General features: G+C 42.6%; 1 protein-coding gene across 1 annotated transcript; it reads right to left on the bottom strand.

Moving 5' to 3' along the window:
* Positions 1–5,703: 5,703 nt before the first annotated feature.
* On the bottom strand, positions 5,704–16,626 carry LOC107983222 (homeobox protein prophet of Pit-1). The gene is made up of 3 exons (XM_062969385.1): positions 16,527–16,626; positions 11,714–11,961; positions 5,704–9,204 (listed from the first exon to the last, which is right to left on the bottom strand). Exons 1-3 carry the CDS (start codon positions 16,624–16,626, stop codon positions 8,860–8,862), a joined length of 693 nt encoding a protein of 230 aa, XP_062825455.1. The 3' UTR covers positions 5,704–8,859.
* Positions 16,627–19,309: the final 2,683 nt, after the last annotated feature.

The raw sequence follows: 19,309 nt of genomic DNA, 5'->3' as shown, positions 1-19,309 counted from the left end.
CGCCCCACAGCATCCCCAACTGTGGATCCCGTTCCATCCCTCCAGCCCGTCCACGGGTCCGATCCTGCAACCCGCCAGTCGCCTCCCATGCTATCATTGCCGGTGACACCCAAATCCTCCCTCACACAAGTCCATTCCATGTCATCCTCCTCTGAGCTAACCATCTCTTCCTCCATTCTCTCGGTAAAACCCTCAAAGGAGTCTTCGTCTGTTGGTTCTGCAAATAAGTCTCGGAGCCGTTTCCTTTCGCGCTCCTCAAGAGAGTCTGACTCTCGAGGAGTCTTACGACCTCGTCTCCCAGTATCGGAGCCATAAGGCTCAACCATAACACTATCCCCTCTCACAAAGGCCTCCTCCTCCAAAGGTGGAGACACAGCAGTGATCTCCTCAGCTACAGTGTTACGGCGCCCAGAAGTATCTAACTTCAACAAAGAACGGTGAAAAACAGGGTGAATCTTAAAAGAAGATGGCAAGCGCAATCTAAATGCCACAGAAGAAATCTTTTTAGCAATAGGAAAAGGACCCAAATACCGTGGCGCAAACTTTCCCCCAGCATGTTTAATATATTTAGAGGATTACCAAACCAGATCCCCTTCTTCCAACTCTTCCCCGGCTTGTCTATGGCGGTCGGCTTGAGTCTTCTGCGCTGCCTTAGCTTCTAACAACAACTGACGAGCAACATCATGTAAGGCAGCCATTTCAGAGGAACGGTACACCGGATCCGAGGAAACCACATTGGTTGACGGCGCCACCCCTCCCCGCGGATGGAAGCCATAAGTTAATTCAAATGGTGTGTGTTGACTAGACGTATGTACAGCGTTATTATAGGCGAATTCAGCCACCGACAGCCATTTTACCCAAGCACTCGGTTGTTCCAGACAGAAACAACGTAAATACTGCTCCAACAACCCATTAACTCTCTCAGACTGACCATCCGTTTGTGGATGAAAAGCAGAGGAGACATTCAATTTGGTCCCCAAACACTCATGGAAGTGCCTCCAAAAACGAGACACAAATTGAGGAGCTCTGTCAGAGATAATAACCTCAGGAGCCCCATGCAAACGGAAAATATGTTTGGTAAATAGTAAAGCCAATGTAGGAGCCGCTGGAATTGTTGAACATGGTATAAAATGAGCCATTTTAGAAAATAGATCCACCACCACCCAAATACATGTATAACCCCCAGACCTAGGCAAGTCAGAAATGAAATCCATGGAAATAATCTGCCATGGTCTCTCAGGAACAGGCAAGGAAGATAATAGACCCCTAGGGCGTCCGACGGGCGTCTTACTCTGCTGACATACTGCGCAGCTATCACAAAAACGGAGAATGTCCTGTCGCATTTTAGGCCACCAATAGTTTCTGGTAATGAGTTGTACGGTCTTAAACCTGCCAAAATGCCCAGCCATTGGTTCATCATGATGTGCCCTAATGACTTCCAACCTGAGTGCACCCGCCGGTACATAAACCTGTCCATTACGTACCAATACCCCTTCCTGGTCTTGTAAATGAGGCAGCACAGTACGAGTCCCTACCGAAAGTAACATGAGTTGCTCTTGAGTCCAGTTATCGTCCTTCTGAGCCTCTAGGATTTGAGCGTGTAAACCAGCCTCGTTTTCTACCACGCATAAAGAGGCAGTAGGCAAAATTGTCTGACACACCGACTGCTCACAAGTCTTAAACTCAGGCTTACGAGATAATGCATCCGCCCGCAAGTTTACCTTCCCTTCCACAAACTGAACCTTAAAGTTGAACCTAGAGAAAAACAAGGCTCATCGAATCTGACGTTGATTCAATTTCTTGGCAGTTTGTAAATGTTCTAAATTCTTGTGGTCAGATCTGACCACAATTTGATGACGTGCGCCCTCTAACCAGTGCCGCCACACCTCAAAAGCCACCTTAATAGCCAACAATTCCTTTTCCCAGATGGTATAATTTTGTTCAAAAGGTGTTAGTTGTCTAGAGTAAAATCCACAGGGACGCAAAGTCCCTGATGAATCCCTTTGAGATAATACAGCCCCCAACGCATAACTAGAAGCGTCTGCTTCTACTATGAACGGTCTATCAATGTCTGGATGGATTAGTATATTATCAGCCTGGAAACTAGACTTCAACTGTAGAAACGCATCGTGAGCCTCCCGTCCCCACACAAACGGTTGTTTCTTACGCAAGAGTTGCGTTAAAGGTACAGTGAGTTTGGCAAAGTTTGGGATAAACTCTCGGTAGTAATTGGCAAATCCCAAGAATCGCTGTACATCTTTTTTAGACTTGAGTTCTTGCCACGAGTTGACTGCGTCAACTTTGTGCGGGTCCATCTTTAATTCCTTTCCCGAAACTACATGTCCCAGGAACTCAACTTCAGATACATGAAAAACACATTTGGAAGCCTTAGCAAAAAGCCCATTACCCCGTAGACGGTGTAGTACCTGCTTTACATGCTGCTGGTGTTCCCTTTCATCCTTAGAGAAAATTAATATATCGTCCAAATAAACCACTACAAATTGATCAATTAAATCTCTAAATACATCATTTATGAATCTTTGAAAGACAGCAGGTGCATTGCATAATCCAAAAGGCATTACACGGAACTCGTCACATCCGAAACACATGTTAAATGCCGTCTTCCATTCGTCACCTTCCCGTATTCTAATCAAGTTATACGCCCCCTGTAGGTCAAGCTTGGTAAAGATCTTAGCCCCTTGCACTCTCGATAATAATTCCGAAATCAAAGGTAGCGGATATCTATCACGAATGGTGTGCTTGTTGAGAACCCGATAGTCACATACTAGTCTAAGCTCCCCTGTCTTTTTAGCTACAAAGAACACAGGTGCAGCAGTTGGAGAGCTAGATGGGCGAATAAACCCTTTAGCTAGGTTCTCGTCAAGAAATTCCCTCAAAGCTTGTCTTTCTGGTACTGTTAAAGCGTACAACCTTCCTGCTGGTAACTTAGCGCCCTCTATTAATCTAATCGCGCAATCGTATGGTCTATGAGGCGGCAACTTATCCGCTTCTTTCTTACAAAACACATCTTGAAACTCCTTATATTCAGCAGGCACTCCCTCCATGTCAATCTGAGAAGGATTTAAAGCAAAACATTCCTGCCTTTTAAAAGCTATAGTACGCTTCACCCAATCCACTTGAGGATTTACTAAAGTTAACCAATCCATTCCCAGGATTACATTGTATCTTGGTAACCGTGTAATGTCCCATACAAACTTTCCAGTTACTCCTTGTACCTCCCACGTTATTTCTGAGGTTTCACGATTAACTACCCCAGACTCCAGTAGTTTCCCATCCGCTCCTTCCACCCATATATCGCAGGCTTTACGTACTGTAGGAAGCCCATGCTTCCTCGCAAACCCAACATCCACATACGAGACCGTAGCCCCTGAGTCCAGCAGTGCCAGAGTTGAAGCAAGTTCTTTTCCCCCAACAGATAAAGAAATGGGTACAAAAACATGTTTCTTCCCCTCAAGTGACTGCTTTATAAGCCCTAATGCGTTGGACTCACGTCGCACTAGGGCTGGCCTTTTCCCGAAAGCTGAGAAGGCTTAACATTACAATTCCTAGCGAAATGCCCATCAGTCCCGCAATACAAACACAATCCCAATTGCCTTCTACGTTTTTTTTCTGCCGTTGACAATTTTCTAAACACCCCGAGTTCCATAGGCTCCTCCCCCTTTGCCACAGGTGTCCTAGGCGCAGATACAGATGGCGCATACATTGCTCTAGACTGTTTGCGAGATTCGAACCGGGCGTCCAAACACAAAACCTTAGCCACCAAAGCGTCCCAGTCTTCTGCCAGCTCTAAACGCGCCAATTCATCCTGGAGATAATCATTCAAGCCAGCAATAAACAAAAGCATAAACGCGTTCTCCCCCCAGTCTAGTTGGTGACGAAAAGAATTAAACTTATTTAAATAGTCCAAAACAGACCCCTTTCCCTGTTTTAACCGATAAAGAGCCCAGCTAGCATTCTCCATACGGAGGGGATCCCCAAAAGTGTCAGATAATAATTTCTTGAAATCATTTAAATTGTCCTTGACTGGGTCATTTCCCAAAATCAAATTTGTGGCCCATTGTCCCGCAGGACCGGTCAACAAACTCAAAATAAATGCCACCTTGCTGGTGTCCGTAGGGAAAGCTTGTGCGCTAATCTGAGAAAAATAAAGTTCAATTTGCGCCAAAAAAGTGGGCAATTTGTTTCGAGACCCATCAAAACGTTCAGGAGTCATTACATGTCCTTTAGCTGGCTGTGCTGCCTGTGCAGCGTAAAATGCAGCCTGCAGCTGGTCAAAACGAGCCTTAAGCTCCTCCATCATCGTCTTGACGTAAATACCTAACTAGAAAAACTTTCTTTTTCTGGCGTTGGGCAATCTGTCACAGACAGAACGCCACCAAATAAGGTTCAACACAGTTTATTAAAGTTACAGAACCAAAATGCCCGTAAGAAACAAAGGGCTAGGCAAACACTTGCCTTCGATGTGAAAAGATACAAAAAGACTTTGCTGGAACTAAAAACGGTTCAAAAGATAAACCGGATTAAACAGGAGTTTAATCCGGGTTAAATCAAAAATGCTTACTTCAGCCTGGCACTTTAAACAAACAAAAGTTGATAAACAAAGATTCAATGAAACACAAATAACTGGCAGCAGATTCCTCTCTGCTACTCAAAAGCTACGATTGAGTAACTAAGTTGTTACTCCTCCGTGCAACGAGCGAACTCCGGGTCCAAACACATCAATCAGGGTAACAGCGGTCAGCAGGGTCCCAATCCGGTCCAAGGTCGAAAGCCAGGTACAGCCGTCTTTAGTTCACCAGTTCCACCAATAGCCACAGAAGGGATAGTCCGAGGTCGAAGTCAGTCAGTCAGTCCAGCGTCAATCCAGAGTAGGCAATTAATGTCCGTCAAAAAGACGACGGAGGTCCAAGCTATCAAGATTAAACACAGGTTGCACAACAAAAGCCCACACAGTTCCTCCCGCCGTCTATGCCCAGTGTCCTTGGTAACTTACGTATTCAGCAAACGAATCACACCCGTCTTCAGGAATTTCCCCAACAAGAGCCCAAGCGTTCGTCCAGATTACCTTGCCCAACGCAATTAGCCATTGATTCTAAACCCCATTTTATGCCAGTTCATAACTCCTCATCACTATCAGCTGCTATCCTAATTCCAGGTGGCTCATCATCATCATCCTCATCAGAGCTAAAACACCTTTGACTACGCCCCACAGCATCCCCAGCTGTGGATCCCGTTCCATCCCTCCAGCCCGTCCACGGGTCCGATCCTGCAACCCGCCAGTCGCCTCCCATGCGATCATTGCCGGTGACACCCAAATCCTCCCTCACACGAGTCCATTCCATGTCATCCTCCTCTGAGCTAACCATCTCTTCCTCCATTCTCTCGGTAAAACCCTCAAAGGAGTCTTCGTCTGTTGGTTCTGCAAATAAGTCTCGGAGCCGTTTCCTTTCGCGCTCCTCAAGAGAGTCTGACTCTCGAGAAGTCTTACGACCTCGTCTCCCAGTATCGGAGCCATAAGGCTCAACCATAACAGCCGGCCCATTTATGTTGGATAAGTGAGACTCTACTGAATCTGCTTTGGACTGAGTTATCGAGCCTCCTTTACCACAGAGTATGGCCCTTCCACACAGCTGTATAAAATCCCACATCTGAAGTGGGTTATATAGCAGTGGGTTACCCATTTGAAGTGGGTTATATAGCAGTGTGGACTCAGGGCCTTTCACGCAACCATATAACGCAGAATATCAAGGCAGAAAATCCCACAATATCTGCTTTGAACGGGGTTACCTGAGTCCATACTGCCATATAACCCAGTTCACAACAGATAATGTGGATTATCTGCCTTGATATTCTGGGTTATATGGCTGTGTGGAAGGCCCCTCAGTCTCCATAGATTCCATCATCCACAGCTGGAAAATAAATTTTAAAAATCCAGAAAGCAAACTCTGGTTTTGCCACATATATAAAAGAAAATCAAAATGTGTATGTTCATTTGCACTACAAAGGTTCCCATGTGGCATGATGGATCTGGGCCATATTTGACACAGACCCTTCATTCCCCAACTTTAAACATGGGTTACAGCTCTAAAACCAAACCCCTTTCACTTCTTTCATACCTTTTCCAAATAGCACAATGACTTCAATGCATAATGTACAACAAATGGAAACAATAACGACACAGGTAGAAGTTCTCTCAAGCCCCGTCTAAACTGCTATATAAAACCAAGATTATCTGCTTTGAACTGGGGGCCCTTCCAGGCAGGCCTTATATCCCAGGATCTGATCCCAAGTTTTCTTTTTATCCCAGATTATCTGGCAGTGCGGACTCATATAATCCGGTTCAAAGCAGATAATCTGTATATTTTATATGGCAGTTTATAAGTGGCCTTTGAGGTAGCTAATACTTGTTGGCACTGTGCAGAAAGAAGAACAGTAAACTTCTTTTGAATGTTATTTATTAGGAAACTCTTATGCTGAGATAGTTTAAAGATCTCATCACACTAGAACATGGATTCACTTTAAATCCAGTTTCTGCCTCCTGCAGAATTCTTTGGCTTGTAGTTGAGGGAGGGGCCTTTAACCTGCTCAGTCAGAGAGGTCCTGGGCCTCAAGAAACTACAAACAATAGAATTCTGCAGGAGGCAGAAGTCAAATTTAAATTGGATCCATGCTGTAGTGTGATGGGAGTGTGTTACGGTCCGCAGGCTAAATCTATCCCGCCATGCTATTTTATGTGGCTGGACTCCAATTTGTGTCTTCCCCATATTTAGAATTCATGACTAGAGCTGATGGGAGTTTTGGTACAGTCACATCTGGAAGGCTGCACTTAATTCTGTTTAGTCAGGGTACTGGGGCTTGGATTTAGACACAAGATTTGTGGATCTGACATTAAAATGTCCTTTACCCTTTTCTCAACGTCAGAGCCACAAGTGCTGTTGAGTTACAATTCCCACTGTCCCAACCTGCATGACAATATTCTAAGCTCTCTTCTACACAGCTGTATAAAATCCAGATTATCTGCTTTGAACTGGATTATATGGCAGTGTAGACTCAGATAAAGGCAGATAATGTGGATTATCTGCTTTGATTATTTGGATTATATGGCAGTGTAGAAGGGTCCTAAAGTGATGCAGTTGTTGTTCAATAATATCTGGGGACCCAATTTGGGTAAAAAATAGAGCACTGACCACTATGTGTGTGTGTATGTATATATGTGTATGTGTGTGTGTGTGTGTATGTATGTACAGTAGAGTCCCACTTATCCAACATAAACAGGCCGGTAGAACGTTGGATAAGCGAATATGTTGGATAATATGGAGAGATTAAGAAAAAGCCTATTAAACATCAAAATAGGTTATGATTTTACAAATTAAGCACAAAACATGTTATACAACACATTTGACAGAAAAAGTAGTTCATTACACATTAATGCTGTGTAGTAATTACTGTATTTACGAATTTAGCACCAAAATATCACAATGCATTGAAAACATTGACTACAAAAATGTGTTAGATAATCCAGAATGTTGGATAAGTGAGACTCTACTGTATATGTATATGTATGTGTGTGTGTGTGTGTGTGTATATATATATATATAGAGAGAGAGAGAGAGAGAGAATTGGCCCTCTGTATCCACAGATTCTCCATCCATTGATTCAATGGCTCTTTGAAGGCAACTCCTATAAGGCTGATATGACTCTCGATGAAAATGCATTTACAGCCCTTTTCCAGATTGTTAATTTGGGGTTAAAATAAATCAATTGGTGTAGTGATTAATTCTGAAATGCCAACCACAATAATGACAGTGCCTTTAGCAGCATTTACAAGAAGAATCCCAAAACAGCTCTGTTGGTCTGTTTTTTTAATCGTTTCCACTGGAAGGAGGTCTTTTGCATATCCAATGGATCTTGCTTTTCAAACCCAAATACTTTTATTTATAATAGAGTCAGCTTATATCAATACATTGTTAATGGGGAAAATCCATTTTCCCTTCAACTAATGTGGGAATTGCAGAGAAACTTAGGCCTCTTCTACACAGCTGTATACAATCCACATTGAACTGGATTATATGGCAGTGTGGATTTAGATACAGTAGAGTCTCACTTATCCAACATAAACGGGCCGGCAGAATGTTGGATAAGCGAATATGTTGGATAATAAGGAGGCATTAAGGAAAAGCCTATTAAACATCAAATTAGGTTATAATTTTACAAATGAAGCACCAAAACATCATGTTAGACAACAAATTTGGCAGAAAAAGTAGTTCAATATGCAGTAATGCTATGTAGTAATTACTGTATTTATGAATTTAGCACCAAAATATCACGATATATTGAAAACATTGACTACAAAAATGCATTGGATAATCCAGAACGTTGGATAAGCGGGTGTTGGATAAGTGAGACTCTACTGTAATCCAGTTATATCTGATATTGTGGATTATCTGCCTTGGTATTCTGGATTATGTGGCTGTGTGGAAGGGCCCTCAGAGAAAACAGGAATGTAAGGGGGATGGCAAATGACACCAGAGCCATGCTATTCAAAAAATCCTGTGGCTCCACTACACTGTTGAGTATAAGACCAAAACTGTAGCCAAAAACGTGTGTATGCGTTGATACACATTCTGAAAAATGTCACTAAACTGTCAATAAAGCACAGCTCTTTTATGGCAAAGGCCTGAGTATTCCTCAGCAGATAGATTGTCACGAAATTGGCAGGGGCTGAGATAGGGTATCACGCTCTGGCTTCTCCTTAGGTGTGGTTTGTGTTCCCCATGTTTATGTGTCTTATCCCCACCTGGATGCACATTATCCGTATCTTTGCATACAAAGAGACCCTCAGTTCCAAAGGGTGCTGGGATCGAGGCTCAGCGAGATCATGGAAGGTGGGGAAGCAACTGTGGGGGACCCAATGGTGCGCAGAGGGGTGTACCAGTCTTCATGAGTGCGGCCAGTTTGGGGGCATGGGAACTGGGCTGGAGTACCAGAGGGAGTTGCAGGAGGGAGAGTATAGTTGGAAGGAAAACGAGGCAGTTGATGGTGTGGCCCAAGGGTGGGTGGGTAATGATACTGCCGTGTTGGGGGCATGGGCAGGGGACAGACAGAGAGGACACCCGTAGCGGCAGATTTGGGGAATGCTCTTTCCTGCTTTCGCTGCTTTGCTCGCCGATTCTGGAACCAAACCTATGAAAAGAAAAGGAGACCAAATGCATATTGTGAAGTACGGTCAGACATACATGTTTGCTGGGGTTAGGGTTTGTGAATTTCTGTAAAATTGGAAATAGATTAAAATGATTTTTTTAACCTACAAGAGCACTTCTCTAGGAATCTCTGTGGCCCATCCTACACTGTCCTTATATCCCATGATCTGATCCCAGATTATCTGCTTTGAACTGGATTATATAAGTCTCTGCTGCCATATAATCTGGGATAAGCAGAGAATCTGGGATCAGATCCTGGGATATTGGGCAGTGTAGAAGGGGTCTGTATCTTCCTGTACACCGTTCTCTCAACAAAACCCTACATCCTCTATAGCGCAGTGGTTCTCAACCTGTGGGTCCCCAGGTGTTTTGGACTACAACTCCCAGAAATCCTAGCCAGTTTACCAGTGTGACTCTATGTTCAACTTCTGTTGGTAGTTTCGGAGTATTTCTATGCTCAGAGCCGGTCCAACAATGAGGCGAATTAAGTGGTCGCTTCAGGCGCAAAACATACGGGGGCGCAGTCGAGACTGCTTTTTCTGTTGATTTGTTGTAAAACATGATGTTTTGGTGCTTAATTTGAAAATATTTATGTAATTTGATGTTTAATAGGCTTTTCCTTAATCCCTCCTTATTATCCAACATTTTCACTTATCCAAGGCTTTTATTTTTCAGTGATTGGTTTTTTTTGGGGGGGGGGGCAAAATTCTGTTCGCCTACACTTGAAAAATACCTAGGGCTGGCTCTGTCTATTCTTCACCTCCTCTCCTTCAATACTCCTTTTTCTTGATACAAAATATATATTAAAACTCTTCTCAATTTCACTTTCCAACTTTTCTCCTCCTTTCCACCATATTCTCAACTATTCCTGCATCAGCTAAAATGACATTTGACTCCAACAACAGCCACTTCTGTTTTCCCCACTGTATACCAAAATTTTTCCCACTATGCATATTTTTGTGTGACGTGCTTTGATTTGTGAGGGAAATACAAGCTTAATTTGCAAATATCAGGGTCTCAGGTGCTCTTATAAGGCAGGGGGTATGGATACTTGAAGATTCAGACCCTATACCCCGGTATCTGATCCCAGGTTTTCTTTTTATCCCAGATTATCTAAAAGTTAGGACTCATATAACCCAGTTTAAAGCAGAAAACCTGGAATCAGGTTCTGGGATATAGAGCCTGTCTGGAAGGGCCCTTAGTTACAGTATTGTGGTGTGGTCTGGTATAGGAGGCGGACCATAGGTATGACACCATGAATTACGGCACTGTGTGACACCAACCCTAGTGATGCAACCGGCTGAATGTGGTTCAGCAATGATTGATATACAGCTTCAAAGTGGTAGGCCATTTAACACAACCAATAAAGTATATATTCCTAGGAATTGGAAATGAAAAGTTTCAGGTTTTTGAAACCACGGGGGGAAGCAATTTGTTCCTTAAAAAAAACCAGAACATTTTAAAAAAAAGCAAAAGACGTTATTTGCAGCTTTGACAAAGAGGAGGTAATTTTGTTACTTGGAACTAAATTTGGTGTGCTAAACATTTATACATCTGATTATTAAAAGTAGATTTTATTTTAAATATAATTGCAAATCTAATTTGCTTTTTAAAAAATTGTAAAAATGGAGTGACGTAAGGAATACCTAAACTACAAGGAACTTCTTTGTCTTTTCCAGTTTGAGGAACAGGTAAAATTACAACACAGAAATTCTCTTCATTAAAAAAATTCTCACAATAAAGCAGAAGAAAGCATCAATGTTAATAAAAGAGTGAAAATTATTTTGTTTCTGATCATTCTTCAAGTCTCAGGTTCCTTCTACACTGCTCTATATCCCAGGATCGGGTCCAAGATTATCTTTTAAACTGGATTATATGAGGCCCCTTCTACACTGTCATATAATCCAGATTACCGAAACAGATAACCCCACATTATTTGCTTTGAACTGGATTATATGAGTTCATGTAATCCAGATTATCGAAACAGATAATCCACATTATTTGCTTTTGAACTAGATTACATGAATCCACACTGTCATTTATTATTATTATTATTATTATTATTATTATTATTATTATTATTATTTACACCCCATCTCATCTCCCCGAGGGGTCACGGAGCGGTTTACAACTAGAGTCAAATATGCACACAGCAAACAACAGAAGTAAATATAATGCAGTTCACTGCCCCTATATCCCAGGCCACATCTCCATTTTTTCCTCCCTACCACCTTTACATCTACTGTGGTTTATCTTGGTAAGATTTGCTCAGAAGTACTGTAAACATGTGACCCGCCTGGTTTTAAACTTTTTATTCATCTTTCTTAAAGAGCAAAAATCTGTTGTCATTTAAAAAAAAAACGGATAAAATCCTGAATTTCCCCAACTTCTTCTCAACGTGCCTTCATATCTCTATTTTAGTAATCCCTCTTCTCATAGGCTTTATTCAGTCACTTTTATTGGATTTTCCTGATCTGTGTGTGAATAGGTACCTGAATGCGAGCCTCATTGAGCTTGGTAGTTCTCGCCAGCTCCTCTCGACAGTAGATGTCAGGATAGTGGTTTTTTGCAAAGGCAGCCTCCAGTTGGTCCAGCTGCTCCTGGCTGAAGGTAGTCCGGTGTCGGCGACGGGCAGGAATGGCAGCAGCCTGGAGGGAGGATGGGGTGGAAGGAGAGAGCAAGGAGCCCCCAGCCAAGGCAGATACATCAGGGAACTTCTTGTAGAAGGAAGCTTCGATATCTGAAAGGAAATTCAGGGGGAGTCTCCCTTATCTACAATGCTTAGGACCAGAAGCTCGTTGAAGTTTGGTTTTGGAATGCTTGGGACCAAAAGTACATTGAACTTTGGATTTGCATATTTGTGGTTTTGACTTTTGTGGATTTAATTATCCATGGATTTCATTGCAATGTTCTCACTAGGAATCTCTGGTTCCTCCAGTGGGACTATATGGTCAACTACAAGCTCCCAAATGAAGAGTTCTGTTTCTCCTCTCCTGAGAACTTTGATAGGCACCAAAGGGCGGTAGTAATTGGTGACTTTAACAGCCATGGCCACATATGCTCAGGAGGATAAAAATTGAGAGGCTGTCCTTTCCTGGGCTGAATTTCACAAGCTATTGCTTATTTATGATAGTAAGCTCCCACCATCCTACAACAGTGGGAGATAGCACTGAGGATATAACCCAGACCTTCTATTTGTGAATGACAGTATTGTGTAGCAATGCACTAATACAGCAATACACAATATCAAACATACAGCATTGGCCGATATTATGCCAATTGTTTCCAACAATAAGGGTTCAGGAAGTTCAATTTAAATGAAGATTCAACTTCAGAAGGCAGATTGGTCTAAATTCTCATATATGTTAGATGACAAGATTATATTGGTCACCCCAATCCCTGAGGAATACGAGCGTTTTATCAAAATAGTAAAAACCTGCTCACAGGCTTCTATATCAAGAGGCTGCAGGACACACACTATCTTCAGGGCATTACTCCTGATACAGCTGCCTTGTTGGAAGACTATTATAGGCTCCACGGTGAAGACGCATTTAGTGAGCAAATTCTTCAGGCAACGCAGAGCATTTTTTCTCCATCTCTGAAGCCAAGAAAGAACAGTGGCTAAAGCTCATAACAGAAGTCGATATGGGCAGGAATAGTCCAAAGGTGTGGACTAAGGAGGCTGTTAAAACAGTTGAGCAATGATCCCTCACAAACTAATACCCAAGCCAATGTAAAGGCAGATAGTGCATGAAGAATAGGAAACCCAGCCTTGTCACCAAACTAGGAAGAAAACCAATAGCCAGGCAACCGGATAATAAGAACAACCACCTTCATGAACCTTTTACATCTGCTGAATTGGAAATGGCTCTCAATAAATGTAAAAATAACAAAGCAGCTGGCCTGGATAATCTACAGATGGAACAAATTAAGAACTTTGGTCCAAAAGCAAGGTGCTGGCTGCTGAAGCTGATGGACAATGGCATTGCATCCTGTCAGATCCCTAAAATCCCTAAAAGCAAGAGTCATAGCCATTTTGAAACCAGGCAAAGACCGTAATGATCCAAAAAGACAGCAGATTACAGGACCTGTCTTCATAGACCTGTCAGCAGCTTATGATACTGTAAATCATCACCTCCTTCTGAGAAACATGTATAATATCACAAAGGATTACTACCTCACCCGCTTCATGGGAAATCTACAAAACAGGAGCTTTTTTGTTGAGTTCCAGGGTCAGAGAAGCAGGTGTCAAAAACAGAAGAATGGCCTGCCTAAGGGGAGTGTGCTTGCTCCATCAATGTTTAACATTTACACAAATGTCCCATATAACTCAAAACCTTGGAGGATGCCTGCCATAGATGTGGGCGAAATGTCAGGAGAGAATGCTTCTGGAACATGGCCATATAGCCTGGAAAACACACAACAACCCATTTACACAAATGATCAGCCACTGCCAGAAGGGACAGAGAGTTTCATCTATGCTGATGATAATGCCATTACTGCTCAAGCAGGGAGCTTTGAAATAGTCAAACAGATGCTCTCCGAAGCTTTAGGTGCCAAGTGTGAATTCAAATCCTGGACTCTGGAGTCACAGGCCCCTTCTACACAGCTGTATAAAATCCACATTATCTGCTTTGAACTGGATTATATGGAAGATAATGGTAGACAAAGATAATTCAGTTCAAATCAGATAATGTGGATTTTCTGCTTTGATAACCTGGATTATCTGTCAGTGTAGAAGAAGCTATAGTCTAATGCTCAAACCACTATGTCATGCTGGCTCTCTATGCTCCTTTACATAGGGTTTCATAGGAAGTATAAAGGACAGTTGAAGTGGGATCAAATGGTTCTAACAGTATAATGTGGCCCCAAACTTGCAGGAAATGTAGCACATAAATAAAGTGAATAATTGGTTGAATTAATTTCCCTGGTTCAGTATGCTAGAAGCAGTTCCTCTTCTGTATAGGGCATTTCAAATGCTTGTTTGTGAAGTAAAAATGCACTGCGGACTCTGATGAGGAGAGGGAAAAGCAGCTTTTTAATGTAAAAAGTGTCAGTGAATGAAAACTGTTAAAACCCACATTTTCAACCTGCCACTACTACTTCATTTCAAACTGTTCTGAAAGCTGCTTTTCATTTCCAGCAGATTTGTGGTGCATGTTTGCATTTCAGCCCTAAGAGCAGATAAAGAGGCAGCAAGTGGGGAAACGAAGGTTTAATCTATTCTGCCATATAATCCAGTTTGAACTGCATTGTAATGGTCAGTGTAGACTCACATAATGCAGATTGAACCACATTGAACTGGATTATATGAGTCTACACTGCCATATAATCCAATTCAATGCAGTTAATCCGCATTCTGAAACTGGATTCTATGGCAGTGTAGATGGAGTTTAAGAGAGACATCTTTAGCCTTCTCTGTCAAAGAGTGCTCATGCCTCACCAAACTACAAGTCCTGGGATTTCATAGCATTGAGCGATGGTTGTTAAAATGTGGTCAAGCTATACTAGTTTGACACTGCCAGTGCACCCTCAGTTTATGAAAATTTGTGCAATAATATTATTTCAATTAATCCCAGATGTGGTAGAATATCTCTTTACATACCGATCCAGACTTAACTTGGCTCTGTCCTTGAATTCTTCTTTAGAGAAAGGCTACATCTTAAAGCAGCAGTTGGCTGCCTCAGGAATGGTGACCCTTTTCTCCCATCCCAATAATGGAGCACCATTATGTCAACATTTCCCCCTTTCGTTCTTTCCTTCTTTCTCCCCCAATTCCTTTTCCCAATCCCTAGGATTAACTGTGGGGAACATGATGCTCTGGCCCCCTCTCTTTGGGAGAACCTGAGCTCGTGAGAGCGAGGGGAGCATAATGGACTCATCTGAAAAACTAATTAATTTGGGACCCCATTGTCGAGGAACTTGAGCCCCCAGGATCTGAGCCAAATGGCTTTCTCATTAACGTGGGTGCATCCCCGGTCTCTGGGGGAGAATGTGCCCCTCGGGAATTGCAAGTCCCCCCTAGCTTATTTCAATCTTCTCCTTCTGCTCAACAGTGTCGTGTACCTTTTAAAGAAGCTCTCATGTGGAAAATGAGTTTCCTTCTGACGTGTCCTCAGCTTTTGTTGAGAATGTTGCACAGTTGTTCCCCTCCTGAAAAGACCTCATAGCCAGCCCACCTCTCCTCCAGACATAGAAGTAGGTCAAAAGGTGAGTAGCAAGTCCAAGAGAGATCCTATCGGTCTGATTGAGGATCTCTGTTTCCCCAGGAAGTGGTTCTTGCAGAAGCCAGGGGAGGCAAAGACTCCTGACCCTATAGAAATTCTTCCCCACTCCCATTGCTGTTTGAGGAGAATGATGTGAGTCGATTTAAATGGAAAATACACCATCTACTGGTGGATCTTTGAAATATAGTTCATAAACTTCAATACCATGTCTGTCACTATGGCCCCTTCCACACAACTGAATAAAATCCCACAATATCTGCTTTGAACTGGAATATATGGCAGTGTGGACTCAGATAACCCAGTTCAAAGCAGCTATTGTGGGATTTTCTGCCTCGATATTCTGGGTTGTATAGCTGTGTGGAAAGGCCCTAAGTTTACTGTGCTGTGAAGCTGAGGGTGAATGTGGACAGATGTTTAAAAAAAATGAGAGATATTGGACAGCCTGATATTGGACATTCGTTGCCTAAGAAAACGCTATGACATTCATGGTGTTTCCAAAAGGTGACTTAAATGGACATTTTACTACTTTTTTTGGCTCACATTTACTTACTAGTTCTATTACAATTAGTAGATTGTTTAGTTACTCTATTCTGCCATCAAGCCCCATTCATGCTTCAAAACCCAATAGCTAGATGAAAAGCCCTGGATTCTTTTATTTTGTCTTTCTACTTGGATTCTTCTCAAAGCTTATTAAACAACAATTTAAAGGGAGAGATCAGGAGAAGTATAATACAGTCAGTGTATCCAATTTAGCAGAAGAAAACTGCCTAGAAACAAACATTGCGGTATGCTAACTTAAACCTGGCTGTTAAAATGCAATTCACAAAGGAAAGTCACATGTTGCCTTTTGTTTGGTTACATTGGACTCCTAACTACTAGACTCCAATGCCCTTCTCAGAGCAAGGAATGGACCATCAATGCCCTGGCCCTAGTGTTCCCAGCCTCGAAACCTCTGATGCACAGCTTTTGGCACACTGTGTGACCTCCTTCTCACTGCTCCATTTCTACACACTCTTTCCGTGCTCTCGATGACCTCCTAGGATTCCATCTGTTTGTGGATCAGGGTTCTCCAACTCACCCGCTGTGGAGCTGACCGTTTCAGGAAAAGTGTCGGTGAACTTCGCGTTCTTCCTCTTGCTTGCTAGTTCACCCTCCATCTCATTTGATCCCTGCTGCATCCCGGCATAGACACTTTTAAGCTAGTTCTGACGTCATTATTTTCTCCTGGGCATGAGCTTGTGAAGGTGTGGCTTTACCCACCACCTCCCACTCCTGGTCTACAGCCCACCTTCCCGAGGGTGGGGATGGCCAGCAGGAAAGAAGGAGGGATGGAGACAGACAAGGTAAGAGGTCATTCCAACTCTGGGTGCATTTGCAGCCAGATGTCTACATCTCTCCCTATTTTCCTCTACTTCCATTGATGTATGTCAATATCCATGCACTAGGTTACATTGAGTGGAGGGTACATAACTATATATGGAAATTAGAGCGGTGCATAGGCAGCTCTTTGAGCAGATGTATTGTTTTGTCAGTGAGGTCCCCGGTCAAGTGTCAGAATCCTTAAGGTTTTGAGTCTTCCTTGGACTGGTATGTGACCGTTGAGTTCCTCAGCATGCCAATTGCTTTTGTGAGCATGTTGAAGGCCTGTCTGCTTCACTGGGCTCTGAAGGCCCTTGGTGGGTGGTGGAGGCCCAGACCTCGCTCTCCTAGGATAAAGTTTCTGCAATCAACAGACACCTCTATTGTTAAAGCAAATCCCCCAAATCGCAGAAACTAAGGGGCCTAGAGGGAGGCACTCATCGGACATTCTGTCCTCAGCTGCCTCTCAGCTCATCTCTGCAAGCCTTATCTACTCTCTCAACAGTTATTGCTTCAACAATCAGATCCAGAAAGAGCTTGGAAACCGTTACTTTTAAGGACCACAACACCCAGAATTTTCCAGCCAACACCCCCCCCCCCTTTTCTTTCTCCTTTTCTTTTCATCCTAGCTTACTTTACTTGCTGCAAACTGAGTTCAAAGTGCAAAAATAGTTTGCATTTGGCTAAATTGGGATGTGACAGAGAAAAGACAGAGACTTTACTCCACATGAATCTAACACTGATGTGTTGTCAAAGGCTTTCATGGGCAGAATGACTAGGTTGTTGTGCATTTTCTGGGCTGTATGGCTATGTTGCAGATGCATTCTCTCCTGACATTTCACCCACATCTATGGCAGGCATCCTCAGAGGTTGTGAGGTATTACCTCATACCAGATACACAAAGGGTGTTTGAGGCACAGTTACATACAATGGAGGATTCACAGAGGGGGTTTGGATAGGTGCTATAGATGAGGCAACGTGCCTTGGATTAAGTTTTAGATGAAATCAGATGAAGCTGGGAAACCTTTGTGTCTCTTCATGAGAAAACTCATTATGTATCTTCAGATTTTTCTAGGGTGTTGTGAGAGGATGATGATAATTACAAAGCCCTTACCAAGATCCTGAGGTGCTGTGGGAAACATTCTAAAACCTTCCAAGGGAGATTCATGAAAGGTTACTGGCAAGCAAGGAAAAACCCAATGCGTGCTGGCTGTATATCTCATTGGCGCTACAGATAATAATTCATAATATTGGGGTTTCATTTTCAATAACATCTTTGCAGTCTGTGTGGCTTCCTGCTGCTCCTGTTTTTTGAGAAGCTAACAGAAGAATGAGCAAAATGCCCTTAAACTTTACATTGACTAGGAGGGTTTGTGTTGATTGCTTTTTGATTCTGGTTAATACATTTAGAACACTGTGGTTGCTAAGAATTCCTTTGGGTTTTGGGTTGGGGGCACCTTTCTCATTATTGCTAATTGGGAATATTATGTGTAGAAAGGAAGTTGTACCCTCAGGATATGGCATTTATTTATGAGGGTGGGATAGCAGACGGCAGTAAAGAATAATCTCTAGATCTCCAATTGAGTTGTCTGTCAATAAGCTTTTATAACTCACATTTAATTTTTGACCACATTGGTGATTCACTGATTTGAATGAAATGTTCTAATTGAAGAGACATCTTGCCCAATGTGCAGTCAGTTGCACAACTGGGAGTCCCTGTGGAAGTAAGCTGGCATATCTAGCATAGTATAGTGGTTTTTGAGTGTTAGACTACAGCTGTGAAGACCAGGTGTTGAGTTCCTGCTTGGCTATGAGAACCGACTGGGCGACCATTGCAGTTTACACTCTCTCAGACCCAGGAAACCTTGTAATACGATCATTTTATGGTCACCATAAGCTGGAAATAACTTGAAAGCACACATGAAGACTGCTAAAAATTTAATATTCCCACTGTAGCTTTCACTAAATAGTACACTAAATAGGGTACAATGAGTATGCCCTAACTTTTGGGGCAGGGCAGCAGGTTTCATATCATGAAGATTCCCTTCAGAAATAGTAATGAATACAGGATCTGCCAAGAAGAGAGCCTGGCTCTGCAACATCATCATTGCACAGAGGACTTAGAAAAATGATTTTGAAACTAAAATTCCCATAATTATCTCTCATCTGAGGCCACCTGGAAACTATAGTGCAACACAGTGATTACCCCAAGCTCTGGGCACATACCACAAATGAAACTCATTCTATATGCCATGTATCCCACTCCAAAGTGTATGCAGCCCTCTGGATATTATTGGATTGCAACTTTCAGCATTCCTCATCACAGACCGTGTGGGTTAGGCCTGATGGGAGTTGTAGTTCAAAAAAATTTGGAGGACCACACGTTCCCCATGTCTTGAGTATTTTCCCACTTTCAGATTCATAGGTAGATTGAAAGCAAAAAAGCAAATGGGGACACCTTTTGTGGCTCTATTCTGTGTATACTTTGGCTTGGCTATTAAT

This window comes from Anolis carolinensis, chromosome 2 (assembly GCF_035594765.1).
Source record: "Anolis carolinensis isolate JA03-04 chromosome 2, rAnoCar3.1.pri, whole genome shotgun sequence".
In the NCBI taxonomy this organism is placed as follows: Eukaryota; Metazoa; Chordata; class Lepidosauria; order Squamata; family Dactyloidae; genus Anolis; species Anolis carolinensis.
The sequence above is the reverse complement of the archived record's forward strand: the minus strand, read 5'-3'. Positions and strand labels throughout refer to the sequence as shown.